This window comes from Marmota flaviventris, chromosome 8, assembly GCF_047511675.1.
Source record: "Marmota flaviventris isolate mMarFla1 chromosome 8, mMarFla1.hap1, whole genome shotgun sequence".
NCBI lineage: Eukaryota > Metazoa > Chordata > Mammalia > Rodentia > Sciuridae > Marmota > Marmota flaviventris.
In genome coordinates, this window is record NC_092505.1 from 29,846,876 (window position 1) to 29,866,721 (window position 19,846).

Consider the following 19,846-nt stretch of genomic DNA (forward strand, 5'->3'; position numbering starts at 1 on the left):
CTCTCCACTCTGTACATTATCTCCATCTCTCCAGGCTAAACACTATACAACTCTGATTTGTACAACCAAATAATGGTGTCCCTATAAAAGGCCTCTCCTCATAGTAATGAAACATACATCATGCTAACAAAATTATGTTATTCTAAAAAGTAATTCTGCTCATAATAATATTTCTTGACTCATCAATGTCATACAATACGATGTGAGATTTATTATTACACAAAGCCCCTGATAATATGTCCCCAGTATTTCCAATATGATATCCATTACTTCTCACCACATATATTATGTGCTAGTGATGCTCAACTTTCTACCATTCAAAATATGTGGTGTTCTTTCTCACATTCGTGTCTATGTTGTAAGGATCTTCTGTCTGGAACACAGGACTCTTTTTTTTTTCTTGCTTATCATATTGGTACATATTTTTGAAGACTGTGCTTATCTGTCCTATTCCATGGGAATTCTCCTTATTCTTTCTCCCTACAGTTGCATAGGTCTGCCTTTATGTCACAAAAGGGAATAATGATGTTATTCCGCATCTACCCATATATGTGTCTTTTTGCAAGCTCCTGGAGAGCAGATGCCCTCTCTATACCAATGTTGTAACCCCAACACCTAGCAGGTATTCAATGAATGCATGCTGACAGCCAGCTGGCAAACCCAAATGCTTTATTCCACTGTCTCATTCCCCAAAGCTTGGTATTTCCTGAATCGCTGCTCCTAGCCAATTTAAGGCCTTATCAGATACTAAGAAACTCAGACCTCTTCTACCATTCCTTGGTGACACATAGCTGAGGAAAGGAAAGTCTGATTTTTAATTGGTTCATAATTCTGTCATTAATGCTGTATGTTTCTTCCTTTTCCTACTTGGCCATATACAAGAAGTTGGTATTAAACGTGATTTGGCTGAGCAGGAAAGAAACTGTTTATAGAATACCATGTTTTACCAGGATTCCTTGTGCAAACCTGGGTCACAAAAATATAATCCAACCCCAGAGAAAATATGGAAACCTCCTGGTTCAAAGTATCTCTAGTATTCTATACTGGCCCCTGATCAAGGAGTCTACAGATGCTCCTCAATCTTTGACGGGGATGTGTCTTTGTAAACCTATCATAAATTGAAATACCAAGAATACAAAACTTCATTTTATTCACCTAGCCCACTGAAGACCCCCACTTGGCAACACAGTACACAAAAGTATTGGTTCTTTCCCTTCCTGGTCACAAAGCCAACCGAAAGCTATGGCTCACCACTGCAGCTAGCATAAAGTATCAAACCACATATCACAAGCCTGGGAAAGATCCAGATTTGAAGTATGGTATCTACAGAGTGAATATAGCTTTCATACTGTCTTAAAGTAGAACATTTTAAATCAAACCTTAGCAGTCAAAGACCATCTATAGAGTTGACCATCTAACGGCACCTAGAGTCTGATGAGAAACAGAAATTCTAAGTCGATGAATCACATCATTAAATTCTGATCTGTACCTGGATTTGGGCAACTCTCCATCATCTTTCCTCCACCGGACTGTAGGCACAGGGTCTCCTCGGGCCTCACACTTAAATTCTGCACTGTCATCCACAGTCACTGCCAAGTTACTAGGTCTCTTCACAAAGGATGGTCTCTCTAAAATTAGAAAGAGCCATCTCAAGATAAAACACTTTAGATGTTCAGTGAGAAAAGATTTATAATTCAAAATATTGTTTAGAAAATTACTTCGCATAGTTTCCAACTTCTAGAGACTTCTCCCCATCTTTAATATTTCCTTCTACTTCTTTTTCCACATCTTTGGCTATTTTATATCAGGTCACTTCACTTCTCTTTCTACCCCCAAAACAATGATATAAGAATATTTCTCTCTTATATAAAGATCATTTGTATTTTGATTAAATATTATTTCATTATCCCTTGTACAAAAATATAATAATGACAAAAATAATGATGATAATAAGAAGAAGGCTGTACAGCAGTAAGAAGATTAGATACAATGGCACTTACCTAAAACAGTGAGCTCTGCTACTTCACTCTCACGTTCCCCGACCATATTGGTCCCAACACAAACGTATTTGCCAGCATCACTTTTACGGGTGTAAGTAATCATTAGCTTTCCTCCTCGTATCTTAAAAAAAGAAAAAGTTTGACATATATACCATTAAAAGAATTTTAGCTATGGTTTTGTGGCAGGTCTTCATAAATGAATTCCACTCAAAGTTATATACCAAAGCCTAGTTATATCAAACAGCTGGTGTGTACCATTTGCTATTTTTATAGGTAGTAACTTTAAACAGAGTAAATTCCAAAAATATAATATAAAAGGAAAACATGTTGCATTACCTACATTTCTTGTAAAATTTTTATATTCTGTCTAACTATGCTTGTGTTTCAAATCAACCAAATTCTTTCCTATAAATTAATTAAGTGGAAACCACAAAGGCATTGCTTGAATAACTTGATTAGCAAGTGCAAGAAAGAAAAAGGAGTCTTACTATCATATTAGTACATGTAATATGTAAATGTATTTAAGCAATAATTGATTTCAGGAAAGAATATTTTAATATTGTTGTATGTGTAAAAAAAATTCTCTAGTAAGTTTTCTAGAGTTTTCTTAAAGAAATATATCTTATTTTCCAAAATGTAATAAAATCTGCCATTTTCTAAAAAAATTATATATATGTGTATGTGCATATATATATTTTTTCAAATATATTTATATATATGTAGATGTAGATATATCTCTCTCCCAAGCAGTTTCTTGATAACTTAAGAGGCACAGACTGAACAGATCTCTATCAATCATTTGGAAAGACTATATCATGTTCAGATATAGTCTTGAACATTAATTGAATAATTACAAATATAAACAAACATCCAGTACGAAAAGTAGACTGAAGTCAAATATGAATTATGATTTGGATGCAGAAATTGGACTGGATTTATTTAATGTAATTTATTTAACGTTATACACTTTCAGTTGGGAAGTTGAGTTCAGTTACCCATGAATATCTATAATGTCCCAAACCCTGGAAAGGCTTTACAAAGATAACTTCTAGAATGTTTATTCATGAAGGTTTTAACCTCACATTTGCTCCTCTTTATGATGAGCAGATTGAACAAAGGAGAAAAGAAATATAGAAACAATGAAGGAGGATAGAAGAGAGGGAGAGAGGGAAGAAGGAAGGAAACATTCAAACACTTTTTTCATTATGCCTAATAAAAGTTTATTGAAATCTCTACTTTATAAAAGTTTTACTATTTTGGAAGGTCTGAATTATTTCAATGTAGAAAATCAAACTAAATATTTTGGTTGTATAAGAACAAACCAAATATTAACAGAGAGGTTTTAATTTCTGTGGTTTTAAAATTTAGTATTTTTTCAATAGTTTATAAACAAATGATGAGATGCTCTAAGGTTCCACTGTAAATATCATCCTGGTATTTTTTTCTTTGCATTGTTCATTATCTATCCTTCATATCTGAAATAATACCTGCATACAATAATCATGAGATGTGTGTTGACTAGAAACTACTATTATAGGTAAAATCTAGTTATTTATCCAATTTGATATATTTTATAAGGGTTTATATATGTTAAAATATACCAAAGTTTCCTTATACATTCATATACTGAAGGGCATCTAGGTTGGTTCCACAATTTCACTATTGTGAATTGTTCTGCTATAAACATTGATATGGCTATGTCCCTGTAGTATGCTCTTCTAAGTCCTTTGGGTACAAACCGAGGAGTGGGAAAACTGGGTGGAATGGGGGTTCCATTACAAATTTTCCAAGGAATCTCCATACTGCTTTCCAAATTGGCTGCACTAATTTTCAGTCCCACCAGCAATGTATGAGTGTGCCTTTTCCCCCACTCCTCACCAACACTTGTTGTTGTTTGTATTCTTAATAGCTGCCATTCTGACTGGAGTGAGATGAAATCTTAGTTTGATTTGCATTTCTCTAATTGCTAGAGATGTTGAACATTTTCTCATATATTTGTTGATTGATTGTATATCCTCTTCTGAGAAGTGTCTGTTCAGTTTCTTGGCCCCTTTATTGATTGGGTTTGATTTTTTGTTGTTAAGGTTTTTTGAGTTCTTTATATACCCTAGAGACTAGTGCTCTGTCTGATGTGTGGAACATTACTCAGCATTAAAAGAGAATAAAATCATGGCATTTGCAGGTAAATGGACAAAGTTGGAGAATTCCAAGTGAATCAGGCCAATCCTAAAAAAACAAAAGCCAAATGTTTTCTTTGATGTGAGTATGCTGATTCATAATGGTGATGGTGTAGGAGGAGCATCGGAGGAATGGAGGAACTTTAGACAGGGCAAAGGGGAGGAAGGGGAAAGAAAGTGTCAAAGGGGTAGGAATGATGGTGGAATGAGTTAGACATCATTACCTTAAGTACATGTATGAAGACACGAATGGTGTGAAAATACTTTGTGTTCAATCAGTGACTTGAGAAATCGTGCTCTATATGTGCATTATGAAAGGAATTGCATTCTGCCATCATGTATAACAAATTACAATAAATAAATAATTAAAAAAATGTTAAAATATATAATCATAATTTCATTGCTTTCATATGTGTTTAAATTTTTGAATAAATCAGGGAAGAAAATATGTCACACTAAAAAGAAAAAAAAAATCTTCCAGAGCTAATTATTATCGGATCTTTCTTTTTAGCTTTCTCTCCGCATGTATGTGTGTGCATATATATATATATGTATATATATATATATATATATATATATATATATATATATATATATATATATATATATATATACACATACATATATATATATATGCTCACACATATATAAGTATTCACACATGTAGTATATGCACACAGGCAATAAGATATGCATAAACATATATACATATGAACATATGTACATATTAAAATTCTATTTTACTAAAATAGAATCATGTGGTCTTCTGTGACCTGAAATTTCAATGAAAATGAGGAGACTTTTACATTTTAATTGCTAAAAATATAGAACAGATATTCAGCATTAATTTAAATGGCTACATAGTATTCATTGTATGGTTTTACATACTTTGTCAAATTTTTCCCCTACTGATAGATATTTAAAATGTTCCCATGTTTCCTCTCATAAACAGCACTGAAATCAGCATCAGCATTACATGTCTGTGTGTTTCTTATGTGTGCAATCATCTCAGAAAATCTTGAAGTAGGATTCTTAAATAAAATGAAAACCCAGCTTGAGACTCTTGGTTCTTGGTGCCACCTATTTTTTTTCAGGAGATGCTTTTTGTGTAAACATATCATTTTAAGTATTGGTCTTTAGTGAAATCCCACAGTTAGACTGGCAGCAAATGTGTTATAATACTCTCATTTCTCACTAAAGGGATCAGCAGCTCAGCAAACTGCAACCTTACCTCCCACTCACCTCCACTGTGTTCATCATTACAACATGTTCTAATTGTGCTTTTAAATGTCAGATTTTCCTTCCTGACTGTGAATTACAAGGCAGAGGAGCATATCTAATTCTTCTTCATAGCCTCAGAACCTGTCACCATGCCTAGTAAACAGTAAGAATTTTCTGGGAGGAAAGTGACTTGTCTGATGTCACATAACAAGTTGGAACAGGGCTAAGATTCTAGGCAAGATATGGGTCTCTGGTTATGTGAGTTGGACAGATGACAATACATGCACAGCCCACAATCCTGTTATCATCATTACTTTTTAATAAATTTGAGTTTAATAAACTTGAATGCTTGAGAGTCAGAACAATTTGAGTATCATAAAATCAAGACCTTCCAACGAAGACCCACTATCACCTTTCATCATGTACTTATTTTGTAACATTTACATAAACATTTCTAAATATTCTGAAGAAACAAACTCATTATAGCTAAAAGAAGAGTGAAAAACCCCAGTACTGAAAGAGTACATAATTGATCTGAGATGTGGTCCTAGATGTACTTTTTTAATATTTTTTTTTAGTTATAGTTGGACACAATACTTTTATTTTATTTATTTATATTTATGTGGTGCTGAGAATCAAACCCAGCACCTTGCATGTTCTAGGCAAGCACTCCCCTGCTGAGCTACAACCCCAGCTCCTAGATGTACTTTTTTGGTTCTGTATCTTGGACAACACATTCAGCTTCCTTTTCTGCCTCAGAATCTAACCTTGAATGTCGTAGTATGTTTAGGAAACTGATTCATTTCAGAAGGAATTACACAATAATAGATAAAAGAGATAGGAAAAACAGAGGAAACAAATGGTTTAAATATTATTTTTGTTCTTAAAATCAATAAGTCAAGGTATTTTATCTAAAATCAAATGCAAGGCTTTGGTAATAATTTTAAAACATATTTAAGTATGTTTTAAACATACGTACAAAATGAGAGCCAAAGGATAATAACATATAAATAATTTTCAACAGTACAGATTTATTTCTAAGCTTTTGTATAATATTTTACTAATTTACTTTTATAATTTTTAAATGCTTGGCAATGTCTAGTCTTGCTTATGCACACATGGGAATAACATTATTATTATAATACAGCCCAATGCTATTACATTTTGAAGGAATTCTTATAAATGGAGGAGGAGAATTTTGTTAGTAGGAGTTAAGAGAGGATTGCCTGGAGATTCTCAAGACATGGAACAATTCCAATTGTGAGATGAATGGTAGGAAACAATAATGAGATGAACCAAAACTCAAAGAGAGCTAAGAAATCCAAAAGACTTTGTAGTACACACCCTGTTATTACAGTCCTGACTGTAATAACTCAGCTCAATTATGGAAAAACTTGATAATTCATCTGATGAGGAGGCATGCTTTGGGAACACATATTGGTGTTTTTAGTATTTAATATAAATAGAAAAAACTGTTTCTATTTTTTTATATAAATTTACTTTACAGTTATCATTTACAATTGAATTGTATCTAGTATGTAAATTAAAAGTAACCCACTAGAGCCAGGTGTTTTGGTGTACGCCTGTAATCCCAGCAGGTAAGGAGGCTGAGGCAGGAGGATCTGGAGTTCAAAGCCAGCCCCAGCAAAAGTGAGGTGCTAAGCAACTCGGTGAGACCCTGTCTCTAAATAAAATACAAAATAGGGCTGAGGATGTGGCTCGGTGGTCAAGTGCCCCTGAGTTCAATCCTCAGTACCCCACCCCGCAAAAAAAAAAACTAACTCACTAGGCTTTCTACAAATATTTTCTCTATCTTTTGTAAGTATACAAATACTAATAATATGTATCATTTGAACAATTTTTTTAAGAAATGTTCTTTGATGAGTCAAGTATCTTGAGAAGTTTTTTATTTTTAGTAGCATAGAACTATATGGATAAACATCATGACTGCACATGCATATATAATTTACATACTGATGCAAAAATATCCTCCAAACTTATAAAAGCTTTAAAAATTAAATTTATAAAACATTTTTGAATTTAAAAATGTATTTTCTTCCATCAATAACAAAGATTTTAGCTGTCTATGACTGAAAAACATCAACCAAAGTGCACCATTGATTTTCCACTTATGGTATTCTTCATTAATATTATCTAGGATAGTACTATATATACAAAAATTATATAAGATATTTATAAACATTTTTAAATCCTAGACAATTTTTCAATACACACAGAGATATGTACATATAGACAAAACAAAAAATATCTACCAGTTATAATAATTGTATATTATACTATGCACTTGATTGATTCAAGAGATTAGTGCTCTATCTGATGTGTGAAGGATAAAAATTGCTCCTAGGATTTGGGCTCTCTGTTCACCTTACAGATTGTTTTTTTTTTTTTTTTGCTGAGAAGAATCTTTTTAGTTTGATTCCATCCCATTTATTGATTCTTGGTTTTAAGTCTTGCGCTATAGGAGTTTTATTAAGGAAGTTGGGGCCTAATCCCACATGATGAAGATCAGGGCCTACTTTTTCTTCTATTAGATGCAGAGTCTCTCTGGTCTAATTCCTAGATCCTTGATCCACTTTGAGTTGAGTTTTGTGCATGGTGAGAGATAGGGGTTTAATTTCATTTTGTTGCATATGGATTTCCAGTTTACCCAGCACCATTTGTTGAGGATGCTATCTTTTCCTCAGTGCATGTCTTTGGCACCTTTGTCTAATATAAGATAATTGTAATTTTGTGGGTTAGTTTCTGTGTCCTCTATTCTGTACCACTGGTCTAACGGTCTGTTTTGGTGCCAATACCATGCTGTTTTTGTTACTACTGCTCTGTAATATAGTTTAAGGTCTGGTATAGCCACCTGCTTCACTCTTCCAGTTAAGGATTGCTTTAGCTATTCTGGATCTCTTATTTTTCCAGATGAATTTCATGATTGCTTTTTCTATTTCTATGAGGAATGACACTGGGATTTTGATCAAAATCTCATTAAATCTGTATAGTGCTTTTGGTAGTATGGTCATTTTGATAATATTAATTCTGCCTATCCAAGAGTATTTCCATTTTCTAAGGTCTTCTCTGATTTCTCTCTTTAGGGTTCTGTAGTTTTCATTGTATAGATCTTTCACCTCCCTCACACATTAGATAGAGCACTAATCTCTAAGATATATAAAGAACTCAAAAAGCTAAGCACCAAAAAAACAAATAACCCAATCAACAAATGGGCCAAGGACCTGAGCAGACACATCTCAGAAGAGGACATACAATCAATCAACAAATATATGAAAAAATGCTCATCATCTCTAGCAATCAGAGAAATGCAAATCAAAATTACTCTAAGATATCATCTCAGTCCAGTCAGAATGGCAGCTACTATGAAGACAAACAACAATAAGTGTTGGAGAGGATGTTGGGGAAAAGGCACACTCATTCATTGCTGGTGGGACTGCAAATTGGTGTAGCCAATATGGAAAGCAATATGGAGTTTTCTTGGAAATCTGGGAATGGAACCACCATTTGACCCAGCTATCCCTCTCCTCCGACTATACCCAAAGGACTTAAGAACAGCATACTACAGGGATACTGCTACATCAATTTTTATAGTAGCACAATTCACAATAGCTAAACTTAGAGTCAACTAGATGCCCTTCAGTGGGTGAACAGATAAAAAAATGTTGCATATATACACATGAAATTTTACTCAGCACTAAAAGAGAATAAAATCATGGCATTTGCAGGTAAATGGATGGCACTGGAGAAGATAATGCTAAGTGAAGTTAGCCAATCCCCAAAAACCAAATGCTGAATGTTTTCTCTGATATAAGGAGGTTGACTCAGTGGGGTAGGGAGGGGCAGCATTGGAGGATTAGATGAATTCTAGATAGGAAAGAGGGGTGGGAAGGATAGGGAGGGGCAGGGGATTAGCAATGACAGTGGAATGTGACAGACATCATTATCCAAAGTATATGTATGAAGATTCGTATTGGGTGTAAACATACTTTATATATAAACAGATATGAAAAAATTGTGGTACATATGTGTAATAAGAATTGTAATGCAAAAAAAAAGTACATGTATAAAGGCATGAATTGGCCTAAACATACTCTATATACAAAGATATGAAAAATTGTTCTCTATATGTATAATAAGAACTATAATGCATTCCGCTATCGTGTATTTAAAAAACAATAAAATCAATAAAACTAAAAAAAAATTGATTCAAGAGATTCCTGTCTAATCAAAAGTAATCTCCTTTGTTAGGCCAAATCTAGCATTATTCTATTAAAACTAATAACTAACACATCTTTCATTTGTTTCATCTGGAAAAATATGCATGTGTATTAACACTGTTAAGCCTAACAAATAAGTTATTCTTAGGCTTTATATGTTATAAATGTTTCCTCCAAAACAATGATTCTCAGTGAGGGCAACCACCCTAATCTTTCCTCCTGGATATTTGGCAATATCTGGATATATATGTACATATTTGATTGTCCGAATTAGGAGAAAGGGGGACTAAGGATGTATCTCAGTGTAGGACACTTTCATAGCATGTTCAAGGGCCTGGGCTCAAGTCCCACCATCAAAAAAAATGAAAACAAAAAAGAAAGAAAGAGCAACTGGAGGGCTGGGGCTGTAGCTCAGCGGCAGAGCACTTGCCTAGCATGCATGAGGCACTGGGTTCAATCCTCAGCACCACATAAAAATAAACATAAGTAAAATAAAGGCATTCTGTCTACAACTACAAAAAAGATTAAAAAGAAAAAAGCAGCTGGAGTCATAGTTGTAGAGTAGTTGCCCAGCATGTGTGAGGCACTGGGTTTGATTCTCAGCACTGCATATCAATAAAATAAAATAAAGGTTCATTGAAAATATATATATATATATATATATATATATATATATATATATATATATATATTCAATATGTATATGTATATATATATATATTCAATATGTATATGTATATATATATGTATATATATATATATATATATATATACATATACATATATCCCAGTTTGTATAAAAAAGAGAAAGATAGAAAGAATGAATGAATTAGGAGCAGAGACAGTGTTACTGGTATCTAGTGGGTACCTGGCAGAGATGCTATTAAACATCCTACAAAGTACAGGGTAATCCTTCACATTAAAGAACTATCTGACTCAAAACATCAATAGTGCTTGCCCTGAGACACTTTGTTCTAAAGGTCGAGCTCTGGACTAAGGAAAAAGGCTGAATTAAAATGATAAATGGAAGGAGAAGATAAAATTAGATGATATAAGACACATTTATTCTATTTGGAAAAAAATTGATTGGACTTCCCCAATTGGTATAAACACTTCTCAAGCCCACAACCCCTACCCACTCCATCACTAAGACAATTTCACTATAAAATACAACATCCCATTTAGTATCCTGGCAATAACATTTAAGAATCCCAAAAATGTTACAACTCCAATGGAATTCTAAACAAGCTTCATTAAGCCTGAGAGAAACTGATTTCCTCAAAGATTATAAACACAGAAATTCATAAAAGTATAAGGAACAAACAACACAGTTGGACAAAAGGAGAAAAAAATATATAATAATAGTCTATGATTTCTATAAAATCAAATTGATTTGGGAATTATGGCAATGCCATTTGGCAATGGCTGAACTGAAGCCTTAGGTCTCTTTGCTACAACAACCAATATGGAATACAAAGTGTCCTACTCTTTTCAAAACACAGAACAGAAACAGCACATAGTATGGTGCCCTCCATCAAATTAGCATACCAGCTTTCAGTTGGTACATAATACACTATTAACCATCACCAATTTATGTTGAGTCATATAGAATACCTATTGTAAATTTAGGATGTCCCTTTTTAAGGAAAATTTGACATTTCCTCTCTCTGTGAAAGGAGGAAAAATATGTCTAACACACACAAAATACTAGAAATGTGAAAACGGCACTATTTGAAACAATCTAAGAAATGTTTCTTGGCAGGTTTCTTCCTGCAGCTGGATTTGACAGCCAAATTGTAAACCTATCAAAAACTAGTTTGTATAATGAACAGACACAATGTTAAACACTGAGCTGCTGCAGCACTACTTCAATTAACATAATCCTGGGGGTGCAGAAGCAGAACGTGTTCAGCTTGCAGACAATATGCTGGGATCCAGCCTATGTCAAAAATCCAAGGCAGAGGTCTTGCTTCCTCATTACCATCCACCTTACCAGCCCCAGTGGTAACCACATTAGAAGCCCACATTTCCATAAGCTCTAGACAGTGCTTTAAGGGGGGCCTCAGCCATATACATACTTGATGAAAGCAAAACAAAAAGAAGGTCCCAGTAGTCTTGCTCCTTGTGGGGAAGGAGACAGGAAGGAAGAGAAGAAGGGTGGTAAAAATTTTTTTTCAAAGTCTCAAATATCTTTAAACTTTATATTCTTCATTGGAAGAGTCAGAATTTTTTTTAAAAGAAAATGTTTTGAAGACGCTGAGGTATAAAAGTCTTCAGTGTAGTCAATCCATATGATTTTATACAGCAGAAATAGTCCCTATGAGTAAGTAGACTTGATTATCTTCCTGAGAAGTGAAAGTCCTCTAGAAACACTTAAAGACTGCTCTGGAGCAAGAGGAAATCCCTTTGTCTAAGGCTTTATCTCCTTTTCTGACCCGTTTACTGAATAACAATAATGAAAACTCAGGTAAAAGGTACATTTTTTTCTGCCCAAAGTGAAGAAAATCATTTATAAATATCTCCTGATTCGCATGGGAAAAAAAAAATCTACCATCATTATTTTTATTTTCAGAATACAGGAGAAAATTCGTATTATCTTTGCAAACATAAAAACATGCTTCTTGATAAAAAAGTAAATTAAGTAAGCTTTTTGGTCTAGTTATTCTATGGAGTACACAGCTTACCCTGCAACCAGGGCTCACAATCAGAAATAAAGATGAACTTAGAATGAACTCCTTGGTACGTCTTCATTTTCTACCCTAGAGCAAGTCAGATGATTTGCAGGATCTGTTACACAGGAATTTTTTTTCAGGCATCAACCCCACAATGTTATCCATACACCTCTGGGTTAACACACTAAACCGACTGGGCCTAATTAACTAGTTTGGCTACACAAAATCTTTTCTGCTTTTAATTACATTAACCTAATGTGACTTGAATTCAACAGACCAAAAACGAAACCGCTAATTATATTAAGGGCTTCAAAGATGATTTCAAATTGCTAACCGCCAAACTGTCATATAATTTATCTCATTTCCTTTTATAGAGTTTGCATTCAAAAAATCTGTGCTTTTTACTAGAAATACTAAGACATTTAAGAAATACCATCCAAATAATGGATTAATAGAATACTGATTTAGAATGCTAAAAGAGAAACATAGTTCAGGTAATACATACAAGACACACATAGGCATTATCTTACTAATGAAAAATATGTGCAATACTTAAGTTTTATAATTTTCTAAAAGATTGGAAATATTCACTTATAGTAGTAAGAGTTTGATTAGTAGGATTAACATGAAATGTAAATTTTTCTAAAGCACCTAGGATTTGATTAGAAGTGATTTTTTTTTTTTCTGAAAAATCTCAATTCTTTACCATGGAATCATTTTCATGCTATTTTCCAAAGAAACTGAGATGAGACTTTTGAATTATAGTTTAGTCTATTGTTCTTAAACAATTTTCCACTGATTCTGCATGGGCAGGATATCTCTTCATAGCAATGTTGTCAGTTCTGCCTGGATCCTCGACCTACAGACTGGACAACAAGCTGTTGTGAACTACAGAAATGCCTTGTATGGCTCCTTAATGACAATGAGATGCAGGTATCCCAGATGGCCAGCCATAACCCCTAGACATTCTCCTTGGTGAAGTAAGCTGCAGGACAGATTTGGATGGTCTCCAAGGACTCCTTTCAACAGAAACACATGAAGAAGAGTCATAGCAGTAACAGCTCTTCTTTCTTAAAATGTGGCATTAATTCAACAATGGTAACAACAACAACAACAAAAAAACCCCAAAGAAATGTAACCTTGTTTGAGCTTGGAACATAGAGAGGGAAAAGGCAAAATAACTCCCATTACTTTTTATTGGGTGATAAGGTTGGTGTCAACCTCTAGTGTTAGGCAGTGCAGAATAAAGCATTCGTATCTTTTAACACATATCACCTTTCTTTCAAAAATAATCATCTTTTGCTGCACTCTAAATCAAGCAAAAACACTGGTAGCATAATTACATTGTACAAATAATAGACAAAGGATTGGATAAACAATCCATAAAGACTCATCAGCAATCTAAAACAATATAATTAAGTAAAAAATACTTCAGATATTTCTGATCTTATATAATATCAGAGAAAATATATTTCTCATTTGGCCACATTTCTTACTCATATCCCCAGGTAAGTAGTACAATAAAAGCAGTTTTAAAGAAGACACAGTATTAAATGATTTCATGTTTTTATTAATCATTGCTTAATATTATATGTATGTACTTTATATTTCTGAATACACACATTAATAATTTTGCTTTTCTCCTTGAGATCTGACTTTTATTGTATTTATTACATAAAAATTAAAATTTTTGATAAATTTCCACCATCAAAAATCATTGACATAAGGTTTATATCTTTTATTCTAGTCACTTCTCTTAAGTATATGTATTTCAGGCTGGGTTTTAGCTCAGTGGTAGATTGATTGCCTAGCATGTGTGAGGCACTGGGTTCAATTCTCAGCATGGCATATAAATAAAATAAAGGTCCATTAACAACTAAAAATGTGTTTAAAAACATATGTATCTCAAGAAATTAATTTTAACATTCTCTGCTTACATTAAGTTTAGCACACAAAATGACACTTTTAAATGATATCGTACATCCACTGCAAAATAAATTCATATTTAAGTCTCCAATCACAAGTTTTATTTTGGATAGATATAAAAAATAAACCAAGGGAAGTGAAATCAGTTATTCCTCAAGGCAAGCAAAGTTTATTAAAGTTTATTTACTCTTTCTAGTTTTCATGAAAGCTACTGACTCTCATTTCATTTTCCAAAATTTTTTCATATCTCCCTATTCCTATTTCATTCTGCTTCATAGGCCTATTGGAGAGATGAGTGGGGGGGGGGGGCGGGAAGAAGAGGGAGGAGGATGAGGAGGAATAAGAACACACACATGGTTTTAAGTATGTCTTGATTGGAACATATCAGGTTTCATGTTGCTTGTCCAGAGGCCAGGAGATGAAGCTACATGTTCTCGTGACCATTATATAAACTGAGAGTATCTGTACCCTGAGATAGGTCAAACTAAGAAAAATAGAGGAATGCTAATATTGACCAGATTGATTTCGTTGTTGCTGTTATTTGTTTGTTTGTTTACCAGTGAGGTTTCAATCATATTGTAAAAAATATTCAATTTGATTTTTAAAGATTCATGTTGATTTCACTAATCCATTCACCAGTCAATTTTAAAACAAAATGTATTTCATCTTTCACAGTCTATTTAAAAAATATATATAACACCTCTGGGATTTGCAAATACACACACACACACACACACACACACATCTTGTCTAACAAAAGGATGCTGGGTGAGTATATAGGTCCTGTAAAGAAAACTGAAAGCAGCCAACTGAAATCAGTCTAAGGGCTATACTAAATTTTTCCAGGTGACATAAAGTGGACAGCTTTACAAGGAGAAAAAAAAAATTAACTTATAAGTGTTTCGATTATTCTCTTAGGAATGGAATTGAGAGAAAAGTAGGCAATTAGGAGCTCTCCATTGGTGTCCCATGTTTGCCTGGACTACACAGATACAAGAGAACATGATCCAATTTCATTTGTTTGCTGGTACACTTTACAATACCATTTGAAAACCAACATGAATTCAGCCAGGAGTTTAAACACACTTGATCGTCAGAGAGAAGCAGCAAGAGACTCATGCAGAAAAAGCAATTATCCCAGTGGGAACACGCGGCTCTCTACACAGCTTGGTGAGCTGCCAGCTGAGCACACAGGCCAGGGAGAGTTGCTGCCCAGGACTATGGCAGCTGCATTTCTCTGTTATTTCCATTTTTCCTATTAAACTTTTCATTTCTTCCTCTTAGCAATTTATAAATTGGTAGTTGGCTGTTTGCTGCTGCAGAAGCACACCTATGATAATTTGATTATAGTCTACACCAGAAAGAGCTGTATTGTTAATTGCAGGCAAGTGAGAGCCACCCTGCAGAGAGACATATTTAACTTAAAGAGAAAAGATGATTTTCTTTGTGAAGGTATAAATTAGTACCTTTCTATCTATCTACTATATCACCAGAGTACCTTTTTAATGAATCCTAATCTTAACAAAGAATAAAAGAAAGAAGAAACACAGGCTTCTTTAAATATACTTATTTTGACTGCTTAAGTGTGGCTCAAAGCCAGAACAAAGACTTGAGTTTGGCATTTTCTCTTGCAAACCCATTTTCTTGGGCCACTCAGAGGTATGTAGTCTAAAGCAATCAACCGAGAAATCACCCCCTAATTTATAGTATTCTAAACTAGGGACAGACAAGGGAAATGAGTGCTGACGAAATGCAAAGCAGATGACTCATGGAAGCCTTTTAGCAGATTCCCCAGGTGTCTGGTTCCCAAGTCATTAATACTGGAACCTAAAAGTGAATCCTATAAAAAGCATGCAATATAAAGAGTGGTTTTCTAATAAAATATCCTTTGCTAGCTATCTCCTAAAAGCAAAAAAAGCTGATTGGTTTTTACCTCTATGAAAATTCTGGACAGATTACATGGCAGTATTCAGCATGGATATGAAAAATTAATTTAGCTTACAGCTATTAAAGTTAATGTATTATTTCCTTCACAGGTCTCATGAAACAATGTCCCGCTGTTTCAAAGGTAAAAACAAAGTCTTATGGGCAATTTTCACTTTCCCACAAAACCAGGTTTGCTTTTTATCACCTCATCCAACCATCTGGCTATAATTCTGAATTTACATACAGTCACTGCTAAAACAGACTGAACCTAAAATCTATGGAGAAATTATGACTATGCTCTAGAAATAAAGATGACAAATGTTCATAGTAGTTGAAGGAAGAAAAGCTCATTTTTAAACTCTTGGCTCTTTGGAGTTATAAGTTCACCAGCTGAAAATACTTTTCCAACAGTAAATCCCTATTTTTCCTCTATGGGTTCTTAAGCTTAGTTGTTCTCTATAGTTTTGTTCCAGTGTGAGAATTTCTCTCACTACCAAATACCTTGCTAAGATAATGCCTTTTCCAGAGACCTGGGTAATTTTCTCCTCTGGAAATTTAAATTCACTTATATTCTGAAGAAGACACAAAGCCATGGCAGACAAAGTCAATCTGGCTGTGTATGCCAGGGATTCTTGGATTCAGAAATTTAGAATGACAAAATTTACAAAACCATATTTTTAATTTTAACTACAAAAGAGCAACAAAGTAGTTCAATATCATTAACTAACACTCTGTAGAAGTATGAACATGTCTAAAATAGTTGCAAATTGAAATAAACTCTCATTTCTGTTCTGTGGTATTTTAATCCCAAAGCATCAAAGGGGAGCAAGAAGAGCATGTGACAAGCTTAATTGATTAATCAGAAGTCAGGGCTCATCAGGCCAGAGTCAGAGATTCAATATACATATGGCCAGTTGCTTCACTCTCTTTTATTGATCACAAGACTATGCTAGAATCTAGCTCAGTTATTTGGCAAATTTGTGGCTCATTTTATAAAGGGTACATGATAAGAAGATAAATAACTCCCATGTGCCCCTACGCTACATGGTAATATAAATGAAAATGTATCTATGTGCTTCCAAAGAGGAAGCAGGTAGACAAATTCCCCCATATAAGGAAGAAAATATAATCTTTGGAAGAAAATTTTGAAATGGAACTTACAGGAACTTTTCTATAGGTTAAATAAAGCTACAGTTTTATCTACAGATACTTCTCACCATTGCCTGAGAACTAATGATTAACTCGTGGGCAAATAAAAGGTTAAAATAAATGCATCCTGCCCACCTCTGACTCCATAGTTATCTCTGAAAACAAAATTAATGGGAAAATTAAATCTACCTAAAAAGTAGTTCAAAAGTTGTTTGGATTGGTATTTGAGATATCCTTTCTCACTCAATAAATGGTCCAGTTCCATGACCGGGACAAAATGCATACTGAATAGAAAATGTGGGGTAAATAATATTAAGGGATATTGGTATTTTGAATTGTTTCTGATCCAAGTCTAGGTTGCATTGTTGCAGTTTTGAATTGAAAAAAAAAATCAAGATTTCCTGAATCCTCAGTTGCTTTCATAAAAACACCTAATTAGGAATTCCCGTGTTAAGGGGTGGGAAAGTTTCTGGAAGAAGGGATATCAGCCATAGGAAAGATTAATGGTCAAAGTAAAACCACTGGAAAAGTTTCTTACCTCTTTCTTTTTTTAAACATAGAATATGTATTCCATGATGAAAAGTACTTTACCTAAACTTTGGCATTTAAAATGCAAACCTTTTATGTAGAAATAAAATTATCTGTGTTTTTCACAGAGATTGGCTATGCAGAAGTGTTTACACTTTTCAGTCCTCATCTCTTCAGAAAAAGCATTAATAGTTTAGAATTTATGTTTAAGACACACTATTTTATATTACATTACAGAAAACAAATTGAAATTCTGACCACTACACACCAAAATAACAAAATTTAAATTTCTGTTATTTCAACAGAAATTTTAAAGAACAAATTGCATAATATGTTGAAACATAACATCTGAAAAAACTGTAATTGATGGTTTTCTCTGCAAACCCATGAACAATGCATCAGTAAATCTGTGGTAAATTTAATAAATACACTAATGAATTTATTAAAAATATATATTATTGCTGTAATAAGAACTGTGATGTACTAATGTCCTAACACCTGCCATCCACAAGGTACTGTTATGTGCATATTCTTTAATTTTACAATATTCTTGCAGGGAAAAGTATATTTTCCTATTTTGGGATGAGAAAACTGAGGTTCAGAGAATATCAGAAATTTGCTCCAGATCATTTAGTAAGTGTATCGGAGCCCATTCTGGATAAGTCCAAAGAAAAGTTTCTGTAGATGACTTTCTTTTAGGTAGAAAACAAATGCTTCCCATGCCAATTCCACAAACTAGCAGTATCTTGCACATATGTAGATCCCAATACCGAACGACTGGAGGAAAAAACAGGTGTGATCTGTTGACTCCCTGAGTATGTCAGATTGAGAGTCCACTTTCCATCATATTCACCCCACAGTTAAGCCTGCTTGATGTGAACAGCCAACCTAATTGCCCTTAATCCATCTAGTTGTCATCAGAAAAAAAAATGTGCCTATTTACATTTCACACATGCACATTTCATTTGCAGGAGCAAATATAGTTAAATACCCACATTAGTTTTTATTCAGAGGAATTGCTCTCCTATTCCCATATAAACCTGAGATTATGAGTGTAGCATGTTTAAAGTGTAAACAGAATATTTACAAGCTTCCCTAATAAAGATGAGAAAATCTGACATGATCTTCTATAAGCATAATGTCTGGTACAATATGGTGATGTGATATATCCAAGTGAGAGAAGAGTGACACCATGTATGTTAAAAGCAAAGACATAAGAAATAATGGATTCCTTACTAAATTACACTTTATCCACTCAAAGAGACAAATTTCCATTATTTTCAGCCAGTATTATATAGATTGAGCTCAAATACTCTTGAAATTTCCCCCATACAAGACAATGCTCTTAAACATGAGCCTGTTTCTAATGTGATGGGCCTTTAAAGCTTTGTGATCACCTAGATTTGTAAGATTTAAGAAGAGAAAACCTGCACCATCTGGTAGCAATTTTGTTAATGCACACCACATTATTTTACAAGTGTACGATTTATCATATTATCAAATTCTTTAGTTTCAAGGAGATAAAAAACTGAAGTGGTCAGATGTTCCTGATAACTATTTGGTTAAAGCAACTAGCCTTTAAACAAAGAAAATGCACAATCAACACTAGATTAGAGGAGACCTCAGCCTCAGCATAAAATTTAGGATTATCCTTTAAGAGAGAATCTTTAAATAAAAGTGATAATGTGGCCAAGATGAAGAAACAGATAAAGTTAACCTTGGCCAATTATAAATAATGAAAAGGAAATCCCAGCTCCCTTTAAAAGGCTCAGATTTAAAATTGTTTAAAACTTGAGCCTTAAAAGTATATTCAATTTCTGCACTTTAGACTCTGCTTTAAGGATAGAATTCCTTGTACAATAAGTGCATTTTTAAAATGTACTACTTGGGAAAAAAAAAAGATTGCCATTCATTTTGTTTTATGTAAACAGAAAGAAACACATGCTGTTTGGGTCCTCATGAACAATCACAAAGACTAAAAGCAATTGGAAAAGTCAATTTTTTAAAAA

At 33.7% G+C, this 19,846-nt stretch overlaps 1 protein-coding gene across 4 annotated transcripts in view; it reads right to left on the reverse strand.

The window, feature by feature from the left end:
• Positions 1-19,846, reverse strand: part of Robo1 (roundabout guidance receptor 1) — a 408,161-nt gene that overhangs the window by 105,834 nt on the left and 282,481 nt on the right. For all 4 annotated transcript variants that reach the window (XM_071615134.1, XM_071615132.1, XM_071615133.1 and 1 more), the window contains exons 4-5: positions 2,001-2,121; positions 1,490-1,628 (exon numbers count right to left, since the gene is read on the reverse strand). In XM_071615134.1, coding sequence (XP_071471235.1) covers positions 1,490-1,628; positions 2,001-2,121 — 260 coding nt within the window. The remainder of the gene's footprint in view (positions 1-1,489; positions 1,629-2,000; positions 2,122-19,846) is intronic.